The 16,119-nt window shown below is 38.8% G+C and overlaps 1 protein-coding gene across 1 annotated transcript in view; it reads left to right on the plus strand.

Moving 5' to 3' along the window:
- LOC143038529 (protein-L-histidine N-pros-methyltransferase-like) overlaps positions 1 to 11,842 on the plus strand; it is a 173,557-nt gene extending 161,715 nt beyond the window's left edge. The window contains exons 2-3 of the mRNA XM_076207837.1: positions 2,338 to 2,525; positions 11,427 to 11,842. Of these exons, the coding sequence (XP_076063952.1) occupies positions 2,338 to 2,525; positions 11,427 to 11,764 (526 nt within the window). The 3' untranslated portion in view covers positions 11,765 to 11,842. The remainder of the gene's footprint in view (positions 1 to 2,337; positions 2,526 to 11,426) is intronic.
- Positions 11,843 to 16,119: the final 4,277 nt, after the last annotated feature.

Raw genomic sequence — 16,119 nt, forward strand, 5'->3', positions numbered from 1 at the left:
TGCGTTTGAACTGACTGTAGAAAAAAATGTAAAAAAATAAAAAATAAAAAATTGAGTGAATTTTTTAGTTTAGCGCGCTCTCCGTAGTTCAAACGATACTTGCGCATGACGCTGCGTCCATTGTTTACATTGCACAAACGACAAACTGAACATCCCTTGCCTTATCCTCCTCCCCTTCTCCTGCACCATCTCAATTTATGTTGCTTTAATTTTAATTTATTTGAAATTAATGTTATTATTTTACAATGTTATGTGTATAATTAATTATTTAGGGGTGTTTTATAAGATACGGTAATAGAATTTACGGATGTATAGTACAGTAACAACTTACGTTCATTTTCAACTTACGTTCGGCCGTTCGGAACGTAACTAAAACGTTAGTTAAGGAGCGTCTGTATATTGTATGTAATTCAAGCATACAAATATATATATATTATATATATATATATATATATATATATTGTAATGTTCACTCTTTGCTAACATACTCGCTTTTCTTAATATGTCTTCTACTATTTGCGATCTTAGTTTTATCTTTAGAGGTCGGTTTCTTTCTTTAGAATATTGTCCCATTCTATACACTTCTATTTCTTTAATTCCTGGTCACCATCTTGTATTTCTTTTAGAATTGATATTGCTATTTCTTTTTCTTCTTTTTCTCTCATGTACCTCACCAGACCATGTTTTTCCTTTAATCCATATACCACAATACAGTTTTTCCTATCCACTGTATCTCTGACCCAATTTGCTTTTTCTTTGATTACTTGAATGATTGTAAACCTATGCATTTTCCTACATCTGTTGTTGTACTATTTCCTTAAAAGCAATTTCTTCATCTTTTCAGTTTTCATTCCATTTCTTAATCTGCAAATTTTCCTCGCCTAATTTTTCTTCAATTCTTTCAGACATTGTCTGTTTTTTGTTGTTTACCTCTTTTTTTAAGTTCTCACTATTGGTAGTATTATTAATTTTCATCTTTTCATTTTCACATTCAACCTCCATTAGATATTTTTTTAATCCCTTTAGCTCATCATTTAGTTCAGAATTTATTTTCTTCAGTTCACATATCTCATAGTTAGCTTGGAAAAGGTCTTTCGCTAACTCTACAATCTCCTTCCTTAGTTCTATGAATTCGGTCTCCCACAATTTTCTATTAATATTCATCTCCCTTTCCATGTCTAAAATTCGAACAAAAAAAAAAAAAATTCTTTCGTACTTACCAAAACCAGAAAAGGTGTCTTCGTTATACAGTCGAAACATCTTTGGCGTCTCACTAATGGTAGTATCGTTGATTTCCATTTTATCATTTTCACATTTAACTTCCATTAGATCTTTTTTTAATCCCTTTAGCTCATTATCTAGTTCAGAATTTTTCTTCAGTTCACATATCTCATTGCTAGCTTGGAAAAGGCCTTTCGCTAAATCTACAATCTCCTTCCATAGTTCTATGAATTCGTTCTCCCACAATTTTCTATTAATACTCATCCCCCTTTCCATGTCTAAGATTCGACTCATTTTTTTTTTTTTTTTTTTTTCGTACTTACCAAAACCAGAAAAAGTGTCTTCGGTATACAGTTGAAACATCCTTGGCGTCTCAAGACTTCTGTTTACATTAATTTTGGTGTAGCGCCTCAAAATCATCGTTTTATTTATTATTTTTTCTCTCATAAGATCAATAACCACAAGTGCTCCCCCTCTCATTCAGTACAAACCAGGCCTCTTGTTTTCCATGCACTATTGAGAATTTTCTTATTCGGCAGCCTTCAGAGCTCTAGTCGAGACTTGAGAGGTGTATCTGTGTGTGCGTCTGTGAAAATAGTTGTTGGTTTTTATTTACTCATAAGCGTACAGGAACACGCATACTCGTATAGTAGCACCATCTGATCTTTACCTGAGAAGAGCAATTCATTATTAAGCCACACTGAAATGACTACTGCCGCGCAAGGTTTGTTTTGTCTTTCGTATTCTCGTCTCCTGCCTTACCATCTGTTTTAACCTCAGTCTTTGCGTCGACATAAGACCTTTCAATCCATAAAGAGGCCTGGTACAGAAAAAACGATAAAAGTTAACAATGCAGCTGTTCTTGCGTGATCAACTAGTCTCCTGCTAATTATTAATTACTCATGTTACTAAACACGACATCCTTTAGTAAATTCCCTTTCTTTGAAAAACACACTTATCCACTGACTTAAGTATCCATGTGTGACTGTTAGGTCTATCACCTCCCTTGACCGGTTTTATATGGACACAGGTTGGCACGGCCCAAACGGGCAAGCAAAACAAGCAAAATAACCAATAGACAGATATTACATTATATTGTTTTGGTGTTAATTTCAGAGTCCTGGACACTTGGAATTGGGCGGAAGAGCGACCAGATGTCCACTATGACGTCATATCGTGCTTGAACCTCCTCGACCGATGCGACATCCCGCGGTCGCTCCTCGCTACCATTAGCTCCAAGATAGCTCCTGGCGGTACACTGGTCGTGGCTTTGGTCCTGCCTTTTACACCATACGTCGAGTTTGGTGGGTCTTCTTTGGTGTGTGTGTGTGTGTGTGTGTGTGTGTGTGTGTGTGTGTGTGTGTGTGTGTGTGTGTGTGTGTGTGTGTGTGTGTCTAGTGTGTGTGTGTGTGTGTGTGTGTGTGTGTGTGTGTGTGTGTGTGTGTGTGTGTGTGTGTCTAGTGTGTTTGTCTGTGTGTGTGTGTGTCTAGTGTGTGTGTGTCTAGTGTGTGTGTGTGTGTGTGTGTGTGTGTGTGTGTGTGTGTGTGTGTGTAGTGTGTGCGTGTCTGTGTGTGTGTGCGTGTCTGTGTGTGTGTGTGTGTCTATCTGTCTGTGTGTCTGTCTGTGTGTGTGTGTGTGTGTGTGTGTGTGTGTGTGTGTGTGTGTGTGTGTGTGTGTGTAGTGTGTGTATTTACCTAGTTGTATTTACCTAGTTGTCTTTTACAGGAAGGGGAGCTATTCTCGTAGTGTCCCGTCTTCATATCTCATTTTATCTAAACTGATTTTAAATTCATGTATTGTTTTTGCACACACCACTTTCTCATTTTGCTTGTTCCAAATCTCTATTACTCTGTGAGGAAAGCTGTTCTTTTTCAGATCTCTTCTATAACTGTCCTTCTTGATTTTCTTTCCGTGTCCTCTTGTATTTCTATCATCCCAATTTATTAAGTCCTCTCTATCAGTAGTTTCTAAGCCTTTCCTGATTCTATAAATAGTTATTAAATCTCCTCTCTCTCTTCTTTGCTCTAATGTCTGTAGCTCAAGTTTTGCTAGTCTCTCTTCATATGATAGTTTTGAGAGTGTTAGTGCCAATTTTGTAATTGCTCTTTATATTCTTTTAAGTTTTGTTATACATTTTTTGTACTTGGTGACCACATCGTCGCTGCATATTCCAATCTTGGTGAAGTGTGTGTGTGTGTGTGTGTGTGTGTGTGTGTGTGTGTGTGTGTGTGTGTGTGTGTGATTCACCATGGCTCACCATGGTCTTGGATCACGTGTTGGACTCGTGGTCGACAGCTATTTCCCTCCCGGAAGAGAGCTCAGAGCTCATATATGACCGAGCTATAGGTAATGCTATGACCTTACACGCACACATACATCTAACTCCCCGCCTACGAGAGTTGGAGAAACAACTCGGAGCGCAGCGATACTTAAATTATTTCAGCCCTGGCCGGGATTCGAATCCGGATCGCCGTAGTGGCAGCCGGGAACTCTAACCACTGCGCCACGAGGTGTGTGCGCGTGCGTGTCTTTTTCACCTTGGTCTTTTCACCTTGGTCTTTGGATCACGTGTTGGACTCGTGATCAACAGCTATTTCCCTCCCGGAAGAGAGCTCAGAGCTCGTATGACCGATCTATGGGTAATGCTATGACCTTACACACACACACACACACACACACACACACACACACACACACACACACACACACACACAACTCCCCGCCCACGAGAGTCGGAGTAACGACCCGAAGCGCAGCGATACCGAAATAATTTCGGCCCTGGGCAGGATTCGAACCAGGTACTGCCACACCTCCGTACTGGCAGTCCAGTACTCTATCAACCGCGCCACCGAGTCGTGTGCACTCGTGCGCGTGGGCGTGTGTGTGTACGTGCGTATGCGTACGTTTGTGTTCGTGCGTGGATGTGCTTGTGTGTGTGTATGTGCATGCGTGTGTGTGCGTCCGTGAATGTAAGCGCACTTGTATGCGTGCATGTGTCCGTGTGTGCGCATGTGTGCGTGCGTGCGTGTGTGTGTGTATTTACCTAGTTGTATTTACCTAGTTGTATTTTACGGGAAGGGGAGCTATGCTCGTGGTGTCCCGTCTTCATATCTCATTTTATCTAGACTTTTAAAATTCATGTAGTGTTTTTGCACACACCACTTTCTCATCTAACTTGTTCTGAATGTCTATTGCACTGTGGGGAAAGCTGTTCTTTTTCAGATCTCTTCTATAACTGTCTTGGTTTTCTTTCCGTGTCCTCTTGTATTTCTACTATCCCATTTTATTAGATCCTCTCTATCAATAGTTTCTATTCCTTTCATGATTCTATAAATAGTTATCAAGTCTCCTCTCTCTCTTCTTTGCTCTAATGTCTGTAGCTTAAATTTTGCTAGTCTCTCTTCATATGATAGTTCTGAGAATGTTGGTGCCAATTTTGTAATTGCTCTTTTGCATTCTTTCAAGTTTTGTTATACATTTTTTGTACTTGGTGACCACGTCGTCGCTGCATATTCCAATCTTGGTCTTATCAATGTGACTAGTATTTTCTTCACCATTTCTTCATCCAGGGATGTAAATGCCACTTTGATTGTTCTTATTAAATTATAAGTTTCTCCAAAATTTTTGCTTATATGTTTGTCTATATTATTCATAATAAGGACTCCCAGGTCCTTCTCATTTTCTACATTTTTCATTTATTCTTCTCCCAATTTGTATGATCCCACTATTTTATTTTTTACTCCTTCCAAATTCCATTATACTACACTTCTTAATATTGAATTCCATCTCCCACTTCCTACTCCATTCCCATATTTTATTGAGATCACTCTGTAGCAACTCAATCTTCTTCAGTGTTCACTTTTTTCAACAATTTTGCATCATCCGCAAAGAAGCTCATTTGACTTTCAATTCCTTTATCCATATCATTAATATATATAGCAAACATTATTGGGGCCAGAACTGTTCCTTGTGGAACTCCACTTATCACTTCAATACTCTCATTTTTCTTTCATGCAAGAAGTCTTCCATCCATTTCAGCAGTTTGTCATGTATTCCTCCTGCAGTTTCTAATTTCTTAAGCAACTTCTTATGTGGCACCTTATCAAAAGCTTTTTTCAGGTCTAGAAATGCACAATCAGCCCATCCATCTCTTTCTTGTATTACATCTATTAGCCTTGAATAGAAACATATTAAATTTGTGACGCATGATCGTCCTTGTCTGAATCCAAATTGCCTGGGATTTAGTGGGGGGGTTTTCAAATGCTTTACCCATCTACTTTTGATCATTCTTTCACAATTTTTTGCTATCGTACTTGTTAGAGAGACCCGTCTATTGTTAGTAGGGTTTTCCTTGTTCCCCCTTTATATATTGGTGCTATATTTGCTAAATTCCAATCTTCTGGAACTTTTCCTTCTTTCAATAAACTGTTTATTAGACTATGTATTTTGTCTGTTAGTTCATTCCTGCATTCTCTCAAAATCCAGTTTGCTATTTCATCTGGTCCATGCGATTTTCTGACATCGAGATTACTCAAGTGTTTCACTATTCTATTCCTTGATACTTCTATCTCTTTCATAGGGGGGACTTTCTCCTCCCATTCGATATCTCTAGGTTCCATGTTCTCCCTTGTAAACACTGATTTAAAATGCTTGTTCATAATTTCTGCCATTTCTATTTCCTCTGTGTATTCAACTCCTCCTTGTCGTAGTTTCTCTAATTCTTGTTTGTTTTTCAGTTTGTTGTTTACAAATCTGTAAAATAGTTTTGATTGATCTTTACATTTTTCTATGACATCTTTTTCGCATTTTCTCTTTTCTTCTCTGCACACTTGTACATATTCATTTCTATAACTAGTAAATATTTTCCATTTTTCAGGCCTTTTGTATTTTTCCATTTTATCCAAGCTTTATCTTTTTTGTCTTTTAACTCCCTACATCTTTTGTTGTACCAGCACTTTACATATTCTTTTTCTTGCTTTTGTCTTGGCACATACATTTCCACTCCTTCTTTATAATTTCTTGTCAAAATATTCCATTTCTCTTCTACTATTGTTTCCTCCTTGTGTATTCTTTCCCATTTTTTTTTTTTTTAAGAATTCTCTTATTTTATCTTTTTTTTTTCATACAGCAATCTTCCCTTTCTGTATTGTTCATTTTTTCATGTATTTTTCCTCATTTAGTTCCAGTTCAACCAATATGCGGTCACTTTTACTCATTGGTGTCTTATATTTATTCTTGTCCATTATTTCGGTTTCTGATGTGATTATTAGGTCCAGTCTCGATGGTTCTTTCTCATTTCATACCCAGTATTCTCTTGAATCCATTGCGTCATTGTATGTTCTATAATCACATCAAGTAGTACATTTCCCCATAGGTCGTTTCTTCCCAACAGATTTCTTTACAATTAAAGTCACCCATTATAACTATTCTTCCTCCATCTTCCATTACCTTATTTGGTGTTATTCTTGTGTCTTCTAACATACTTTTATGTTTTCTCTCTTCCCACGAGGCCGTTTTAGGAGGAACATTAATTTATTACAAACTTCCTGCTCTTCCCATCCCTGTCCTCCACTTCCATCATAATCATCTCTACTCTATTCTTTCCATATGTGACATTCCTCACATTTATATCCCTCTTAGTCAGAAACATAACTCTACCCCTTTGTTTTCTGTTTCTAATCCAATAATTATATGCACCATGTCCTATACTGTTGGGTGGTAGTGGACCTTTCAATTTTGTCTCTACAATTCCCATTATGTCTGGTTCTTTTTCCTTCAGGTAATCATTCAGTTCGTTCAAGCCTGTTATTAAGCCATTTATATTTGTATAAGACACTTTTAATTTTCTGCTACTTCTGTTGTGTTTTCCGTTTCCCTTCGGTTTTCCTATGCTATGAACCATTTCCTCACTTTCATATTCACTACTCTCCAATAGAATTTCTCTTTTTCTGACTCTGTTCTTTTCTCGTTTTTCCTTAGCTTCTCGTCTTTTTGTTTTCTCATCCTCTCTTTTCTATTTATTCATTTCTCTTTTTATCTATATCTTTTTATATTGCTCAATGTCTGCTAGTTTCCCTGTTTTTTGCTAAGATATTCTCTACTGTCGTTTGTGACTTAAATTTAACCTTAATTGGCCTGGTCTTATCTGTATTGTATTTCCCGAGCCTATACATTTCCTCTATTTGTTTCACTATTTCTGGTTCATCTTCTTGAACTACTTCTAATATGTTATTTAATTTTCCTCCTTTATTCTTGTAGTCCTATTTGGATTATACTTCTCTTCCATCCCTAATATAATTATACATTTCTTTATATCTGCTCTCTTACTATATTCTCCTTCTCCCTGAGTCTTTATTTTGTTCTTTCATCTGCTGTTCCATTATACCTCTAAATTCCATTTTATTGTTCTCTTGTACTTTTTTCCAACCACTTACCTCTTTTGCTATGCACTCTTTATTCTCTTTATTACTCCTCTTCAATTCCTCATTCTCATCCTTTACTTCTCTTAACCGTCTTTTAAATTCTACTGTTTCTTTAGTTAGGTTTTGATTTTCCTTTAGTTCTTCCAGCTTATTAACTCTTTGAGTAATTGACTTTATTTGGTTAAACTTAGCTTCCCAATTTTCATTCATTTCTTTTAGTTTCTCCTCTAAATTTACTAGTCGGGGGAGGTTGTCATTTCTTCCCTCATTAAATCCATGGAAATAGTTATCTTCACCTTCCATCGCGCTGCTCTTATCTATATTTCTATTTTTTCATTTTTACTAATCACATCGACTTCACCATTTTCGTCAGGCCGTCTCTTGTTTACATATCGTCTGAGTTCCTGGGCCCTATTTTCCCCTTCCTCATTTCCTTCCATTTTCCTCAGTAATCCTTACCCTTCTCCTTTTTCTTCACCTTCCCACTACACCATGAGCTTTCCCCTTCCCTATTAATACAACACAGGTACTTCCTTGTTGTGATCCTCGAAATTTGACGAAATCACCGGAGTCCAGACTTCGCTGCCACTCCGACTGACGTGTGTGTGTGTGTGTGTGTGTGTGTGTGTGTGTGTGTGTGTGTGTGTGTGTGTGTATTCACCTTGGTCTTTGGATCACGTGTTGGACTCGTGATCGACAGCTATTTCCTTCCCGGAGGAGAGCTCAGAGCTCGTATGACCGATCTATGGGTAATGCTATGACCTTACACACACACACACAAACACCCAACTCCCCGCCCACGAGAGTCAGAATAACGACCCGAAGCGCAGCGATACCGAAATAATTTCGGCCCTGGGCAGGATTCAAACTGGGTACTGCGAGCACCGCCGTACTTGGCAGTCCAGTGCTTTACCAACCGCACCACCGAGTCGTGTGTGTGTGTGTGTGTATGTGTGTGTGTGTGTGTGTGTGTGTGTGTGTGTGTGTGTGTGTATTCACCTCGGATCTGCTGCAGTCTCTGTCGAGACAGCCAGACACCACCCTACGGCAGTGAGCTCAGAGCTCCTTATTAGCCGATCTCTGGGTAGGTCTGAGACCACTCACACACCACACACCGGGACAGCAAGGTCACAACTCCTTGACTAACGTCCCGTACCTACTCGCTGCTAGGTGAACAGGGGCTACACGTGAAAGGAGACAAACCCAACTTATCTCCGCCCGACCGGGGAATCGAACCCCGGTTCTCTGGCTTGTGAGGCCAGTGCTTTACCAATCCGCCACCGAGCCGCTGTGTGTGTGTGTGTGTGTGTGTGTGTGTGTGTGTGTGTGTGTGTGCGTGCGGGTGCGTGTAGGTGCGTGTGTGGGTGCGTGCCTCCGTGTGTATGTTCGTGTGCTTGCGTGTATGCCTGTATATGCATTTGTGTGTTCCGTATGTGCGCGTGTGGGTGCATGTGCGTACGTTTGCGTGCGTGCGCACGTGTGTGTATGTGTATTTACCTAGTTGTACCTACATAGTTGTATTTTGCGGGAAGGGGAGCTATGCTTGTGATGTCCCGCCTTTGTATCTCGCAGTGTCTAGTTTGCTTAACTCATGAATGGTTTTTGCGCATACTATTTCTTTGTCCAGCTTGTTCCAAGTTTCCACTACTCTATGTGGAAAACTGTTTTTCTTCAGTTCTCTTCTGTAGCTATATATTTTTATTTTCTTTCCATGTCCTCTTGTGTTTCTATTGTCCCAGTTTAGTAAGTCCCCTCTATCAAGTATCTCTGTGCCTTTCATGATTCTGTAGATGGTCAGTAGGTCACCTCTCTCTCTTCTTTGCTCCAGTGTCGGTAACTCCAGTTTAGCCAATCTCTCCTCATATGATAGGTTTGCAAGTGCAAGTGCCATTTTTGTTGCTGCTCTCTGGATTCTGTTTTCTTTATATTCTTTTTGGTACTGGGTGACCACAATGTCGGCGCATATTCTAGTCTAGGCCTTATCAATGTAACCAATATATATATTTTTTTATCATGTCTTCGTTCAAGTATGCAAATGCCACTTTTATTGACCTTAGCAAGTTGTATGCCTCCCCGACAATTTTGTTAATCTGTTTGTCATAGGACATGTCGTTTGTAATAATTACCCCCAAATCTTTTTCGGATCCTTCCTTCTTTACCTCCTTGGTTCCAATTGTATATTTTCCTGATATTCTGTTTTTGCTTTTTCCAAACTCCATTATGCTACACTTCTTAGTATTAAAGTCCACTTCCCATTTCTGACTCCAGTTCCATACCTTATTCAGGTCTTCCTGCAGTGGTTCACAGTCCTTATCAGTTTCTACTTTCCTTAACAGTTTGGCATCGTCTGCAAAGAAGCTCATGTAACATTTCACATCCTCATCCATGTCATTCACATAAACAGCAAACATTATTGGTGCCAATACAGATCCTTGCGGTACTCCACTGATCACCTCTTTCCAATCTTAATATTTTTCTCTGAGCATTACTCTCATCTTTCTACCAATCAGGAAGCCCTCCATCCATTTTAGTAGGTTCCCTTGTATTCCTCTTATGTGTTCCAGTTTTTTTTAGTAATTTTCTGTGTGGTACTTTGTCAAAAGCTTTTTGCAAGTCTAGGAAGGCACAATCAGCCCATCCATTTCTTTCTTGTACTATGTCTTGAGTAGAAGCATATTAAGTTTGTGGTGTATGATCTTCCTTGTACGAACCCAAATTGTCATGGGTCTGTTATGTTGTTGTCTTCCAGATGTTTTACCCATCTATTCTTGATGATTTTCTCACAAATTTTGGCTATAGTGCTTGTTAGTGATACTGGCCTATAGTTGGTAGGTTCTTGTTTCCTCCTTTATATATTGGTACAATGTTAGCATTTTTCCAGTCTTTAGGTATCTTTCCTTCTTTGAGTGAGCTATTTATTATGTTGTGTATTTTGTCCGTTAGTTCTTCTTTGCATTCCTTTAGAATCCAATTTGCAATTCCATCCGGGCCATGTGATTTTCTGACGTCAAGGTTTGATAGGGGTTCTGATATTTCTTTTTGTGCTGTTGTACACTCACTCATGGGGGGAGATCGCTTGTTATTATCTTCGTCCCAATTTTGTACTTTCTCTCTGGTGAAGACAGATTTAAAGTGATCGTTCATGACTTCGGCCATTTCTAATTCTTCTGTATATTATATATTCCCTTGGCGTAGTTTCACCATTTCCTGTTTGTTTTTAAGTTTACCATTCACATATCGGTAGAATAGTTTGGGTTGCTCTTTGCATTTATATATAATATCCTTTTCATGGTTCCTTTTCTCCTCTCTTCTCACTTTAACATACTCATTTCTATAGTTTATATAAATTTGCCATTTTCTAGGTTTTTTATCTTTTCTCCACCTTTTCCAAGCTTTGTCCCTTTGTGTGTGCGCGCGTGTTTGTATGTATTTACCTAGTTGTACCTAGATGTATTTTACGGGAAGGGGAGCTATGCTCGTAGTGTCCCGCCTTTGTATCTCGCAGTGTCTAGTTTACTTTTAAACTCATGAATGTGTGCGCGCGCGTATGTGTGTGTGTGTGCGTGCGCATGTCTGTGTGTTTGGGCATTGGTTAATAGTTCGTAATTTTCATATATTCCTTAATTAGTTAATTTGACAATTTTTAGCCTTGCTTGTGTGTGTATTTTCTTAATATTGATAGTGTGACACCCGATATAAATTTAGGTTTCGTGAATTCCCGTATGGCTAATGCGGACCACAGTTGTTTCTGTTCAGTTCGTAATACGTACTACTCTTTCGCAGGTTCTGCTGACCACCTTCCTTCAGAAGACCTCGGTGTTACCGGATCAACGATAGAGGAGCAGGTTGTCAGCCTTGGCCAAGACGTCTTCCCCTCTCTCGGCCTTCAAGTTCAATCTTGGACCCGACTACCCTACCTGTGTGAGGGGGACCTCGACCAGGCCTTCTACTGGCTGTCTGACATTATCTTCGTCCTCAAGAGAGAGGAGCCAGATGGTTCTGATGTGGCTGCCGCAGATGGTGATAGTAGCCCTGGAGCCATGGCAGAAGATGAGTCTCTACTAGCACAGGACACGTTCCACGACACAGTAGAAGACTTTGAGAGAAAAAGCGAACTCTGAGAGCTTCTGGGCACAATTAAGTATACAAGAAAAATATCTGTGGTATTTCCTTTTGTGATATGTAACTTGTGGAAATAAATCTGGATGGAAATTTCGGTAATTTAGATTCAACCTTACAACGGAATACAAGGGATATATAAAAAACGGCAACAGACTCGTTGGTCCTTACGAGGTGAATTGAAAAAGGGAGTAAACAGTGGAAACGATTAAGAACCAGTGACTGAAGTGTATGAGCTCACAATGAGGAGAAACAAGTTGGGTTGTAGTCCATATATCTATATAGACATTTTTAGAGGGTGCTAATTGTATTTGAACTTACAACATGAACAGATAGTTTGTTCCAAATATTTACGTGGTATATATATATATATATATATATATATATATATATATATACATATATATACATATGTATATATACATATATATATACATATATATATACACATATATATATATATACACACATATGTATACATATATGTATACATATATATATATATTTACATACATATACATATATATATATATATTATAATATATTTACATATATATATACAAACATATATATATATACATATATATACATACATATATATATATATATATTTACATATATATATATACAAACATTTATATATATATATATATACATATATATACAAACATATATATATTGCAGAAACCACAGGGAAATTAAAGTCGGAATACTGAACGTTTTCGTCTATTACGACATCCTCAGAGTACAAGAAAGAAAAAATAGAACACAATATTTATACAGAAGTAAGAAAACTGGGAGAGGTTATAGTCCCCTAAAACCTTCGGACATTATACATACATACACATTCAATTACACATGGAAATGTTAATGGTAATAATAATAAAAGTACATACACATTCATATACACATGGGAATAAGAAAGGTAATAGTACAAAACAAAACAAAAAAACAAAAAATTCAAAAGAGCAAAATCATGTGGCCGAAAGGTCCATAGGACATTTGGTACAATTGGGAAACTTGGTACTGCTTAAATATCCTATGATCATAAGATTGTTTAACCAAAACACAAGATAATATTATCAAATTGTACAAAAAACAACACAATATTTAACAGAAATAAGAAAACTGAAAAGGTTATAGCCACATAAAACCTCCGGACGTAATACATACATACATACTCATATACATATAGAAATATTAATGGTAACAATAAATGAAAAACATACACATTCTTATACACATAGAAATAATAAATAAAAATAATAAAATAAAAAAAGAACAAAACTATGTGGCCGAAAGGTCCACAGGACATTTGGTACAATTAGGAAATTTGGTACTGTTTTACTATCCTATTAATTATAAAATTGTCTAGTTTAAATAAACCTAAACTCAAGTTAATATTATTATCAAAATTGTTCTTTATGAAACAGGATTCAATGATGTTCCTATCTAAAGCTGAATTACAATCAACAATTTTCTTAACGTTGTCCCAGTCAATGTTGTGGTTTGTGTCCCTAACATGGTACTGCTTAAATATATAATATACATACATACATATATATACATATATACACATATATATACATATATATATATATATATATATATATACATATATATACACATATACATATATATACATATATATACATATATATACATATACATATATGCATATATATATACATATATATATTACTGTTGAATGCTAAAGCACAAGTGGCATCAATGATTTTTAGAGAACATTTCTCTAACTTTCTAAGTATCATTTTTTCTTCATGGTTCAAACTCTGGAGGAAAGTACGAAAGTCATCAGAGTGGTTTTCCATTTTATACCGACAGCTGTTTCAACCATTTCACATGGTCGTCTTCAGGGTAAAACTGGTTACAAATGTGAAAAACATTAGAATATAAAGGCCCGTGGGCCGTACAAACAACAGAGAAGAAATAAAAATGGTGGAATATGATTGGTGGGAATATGCAGGTGGGCGGGGCCAGGAAGGGGGCCCTAGTCCAACGATGGGCTTATGTCACGTCTTGTCGGGTTGTCACTTCCGGTGAGCAAATGTCTAGATGCACCCTCTCGCCGGGACCTACGGGGAGCTAATGTCACGTCTTGTCGTCTTGGAAATTCCAGTGGGCAAATGTCACGGTGTGCGGGTCTGTTTTTTCTATTGGAAGGGAGGACATGATCCGATGACTTCTGGACGTTTAATGTAGGCTACTGTAAAGTAATACTAACTGTCTCGTCAATTATTAAGCGTCCGTAATTAGAGTCTGTGTGAATTATTTCGGTGTCCCTGATGAGGTCTTCCAAGCGCGGCTTCTTGTCATGTGTGTCAATGTAATGCTGGTGAATAGCTCCGTTATTTCGGTGTGCTAGCAGTCGCCTTCTTAAGGTGGTCATCGTGTGTCCGACGTAGCTCATGTCGAGGGGCTTGCATGCCTCTTCAGAGCATTTAAATTTGTAGACTACGCCGGTTTTCGATTCCTTGGGTCCTACAGGGGTGGTGTTGTTCATTATTAAGGAGGCTACCAGATTGGGACGGCTGGAGACTCTCAGCAAAACTCTCTCGTAGGGTTCTTTTGGTACAACTCCATCGTTGATAATTAATCCTTCGGAGAGTGTCTACTTCCTGTCTGTAGGCCGTTCCATAGTCTATTTTATGATATAGTGTAATAGGTTTCTTTTTATCGTCAGTGGTCTGGGTTTGTGTGTGGAATTCTTCCATATTCCTCCTTATGACATCCTCAATGAGATCACAAGAGAAACCATTATTAGTTAACATCTGCCTTACACGCTCCAGTTCGGTATGGACGGCCTTCCACGTATTGCAGTGGGAAAAGACTCTTCTCATGTATGCCCCAACAACAGACCTCTTGTAGGAGTCTGGGCATTCTCCCCTTGCATTTAGGGAGCGACCCACGTTGGTGGCTTTCGTGTAGACAGATGTCGCGTAATGGCTCGAATTCCTCTCAACAAGGACATCAAGGAAGGGAAGGGTCTTATTGTTATTACTTTCAATGGTGAAATTGAGGACTGAATTGGCTTGAAGGGCGTTAGTTAGCTTCTCAGCATCGTCACTTTCTTTGGTGGTAATAAAAATATCATCAATATATCTAGCGTAGATCTTCGGCTTCCGGTGATTATTGAAGGTCCTTGATTCAACTGCAGCCATGTACATATTGGCGAAAAGGACACCAAGAGGCGATCCCATAGCAACACCATAAACCTGGCGGAAGAGCTCCCCTCTATGAGAAAGGAAAGGGGCCTCCATAGTACAAGCAGATAGTATTTCTTTTAATAAAACTTCAGGGATTGGGAGGGGGTCCTGGCTAGATCTATAGACTGTATCCAGGATAATATCAATTGTTTCCTGAATGGGAACATGGTAAATGCAAGGGGAGAATGCCCAGACTCCCACAAGAGGTCTGTTGTTGGGGCATACGTGAGAAGAGTCTTTTCCCACTGCAATACGTGGAAGGCCGTCCATACCGAACTGGAGCGTGTAAGGCAGATGTTAACTAATAATGGTTTCTCTTGTGATCTCATTGAGGATGTCATAAGGAGGAATATGGAAGAATTCCACACACAAACCCAGACCACTGACGATAAAAAGAAACCTATTACACTATATCATAAAATAGACTATGGAACGGCCTACAGACAGGAAGTAGACACTCTCCGAAGGATTAATTATCAACGATGGAGTTGTACCAAAAGAACCCTACGAGAGAGTTTTGCTGAGAGTCTCCAGCCGTCCCAATCTGGTAGCCTCCTTAATAATGAACAACACCACCCCTGTAGGACCCAAGGAATCGAAAACCGGCGTAGTCTACAAATTTAAATGCTCTGAAGAGGCATGCAAGCCCCTCGACATGAGCTACGTCGGACACACGACGACCACCTTAAGAAGGCGACTGCTAGCACACCGAAATAACGGAGCTATTCACCAGCATTACATTGACACACATGACAAGAAGCCGCGCTTGGAAGACCTCATCAGGGACACCGAAATAATTCACACAGACTCTAATTACGGACGCTTAATAATTGACGAGACAGTTAGTATTACTTTACAGCAGCCTACATTAAACGTCCAGAAGTCATCGGATCATGTCCTCCCTTCCAATAGAAAAAACAGACCCGCACACCGAGACATTTGCCCACTGGAATTTCCAAGACGACAAGACGTGACACTAGCTCCCCGTAGGTCCCGGCGAGAGGGTGCATCTAGACATTTCCTCACCGGAAGTGACAACCCGACAAGACGTGACATAAGCCCATCGTTGGACTAGGGCCCCCTTCCTGGCCCCGCCCACCTGCATATTCCCACCAATCATATTCCACCAT

This window comes from Oratosquilla oratoria, chromosome 24 (genome assembly GCF_046742065.1).
Source record: "Oratosquilla oratoria isolate Oo_2021 chromosome 24, ASM4674206v1, whole genome shotgun sequence".
NCBI classification, from domain to species: domain Eukaryota; kingdom Metazoa; phylum Arthropoda; class Malacostraca; order Stomatopoda; family Squillidae; genus Oratosquilla; species Oratosquilla oratoria.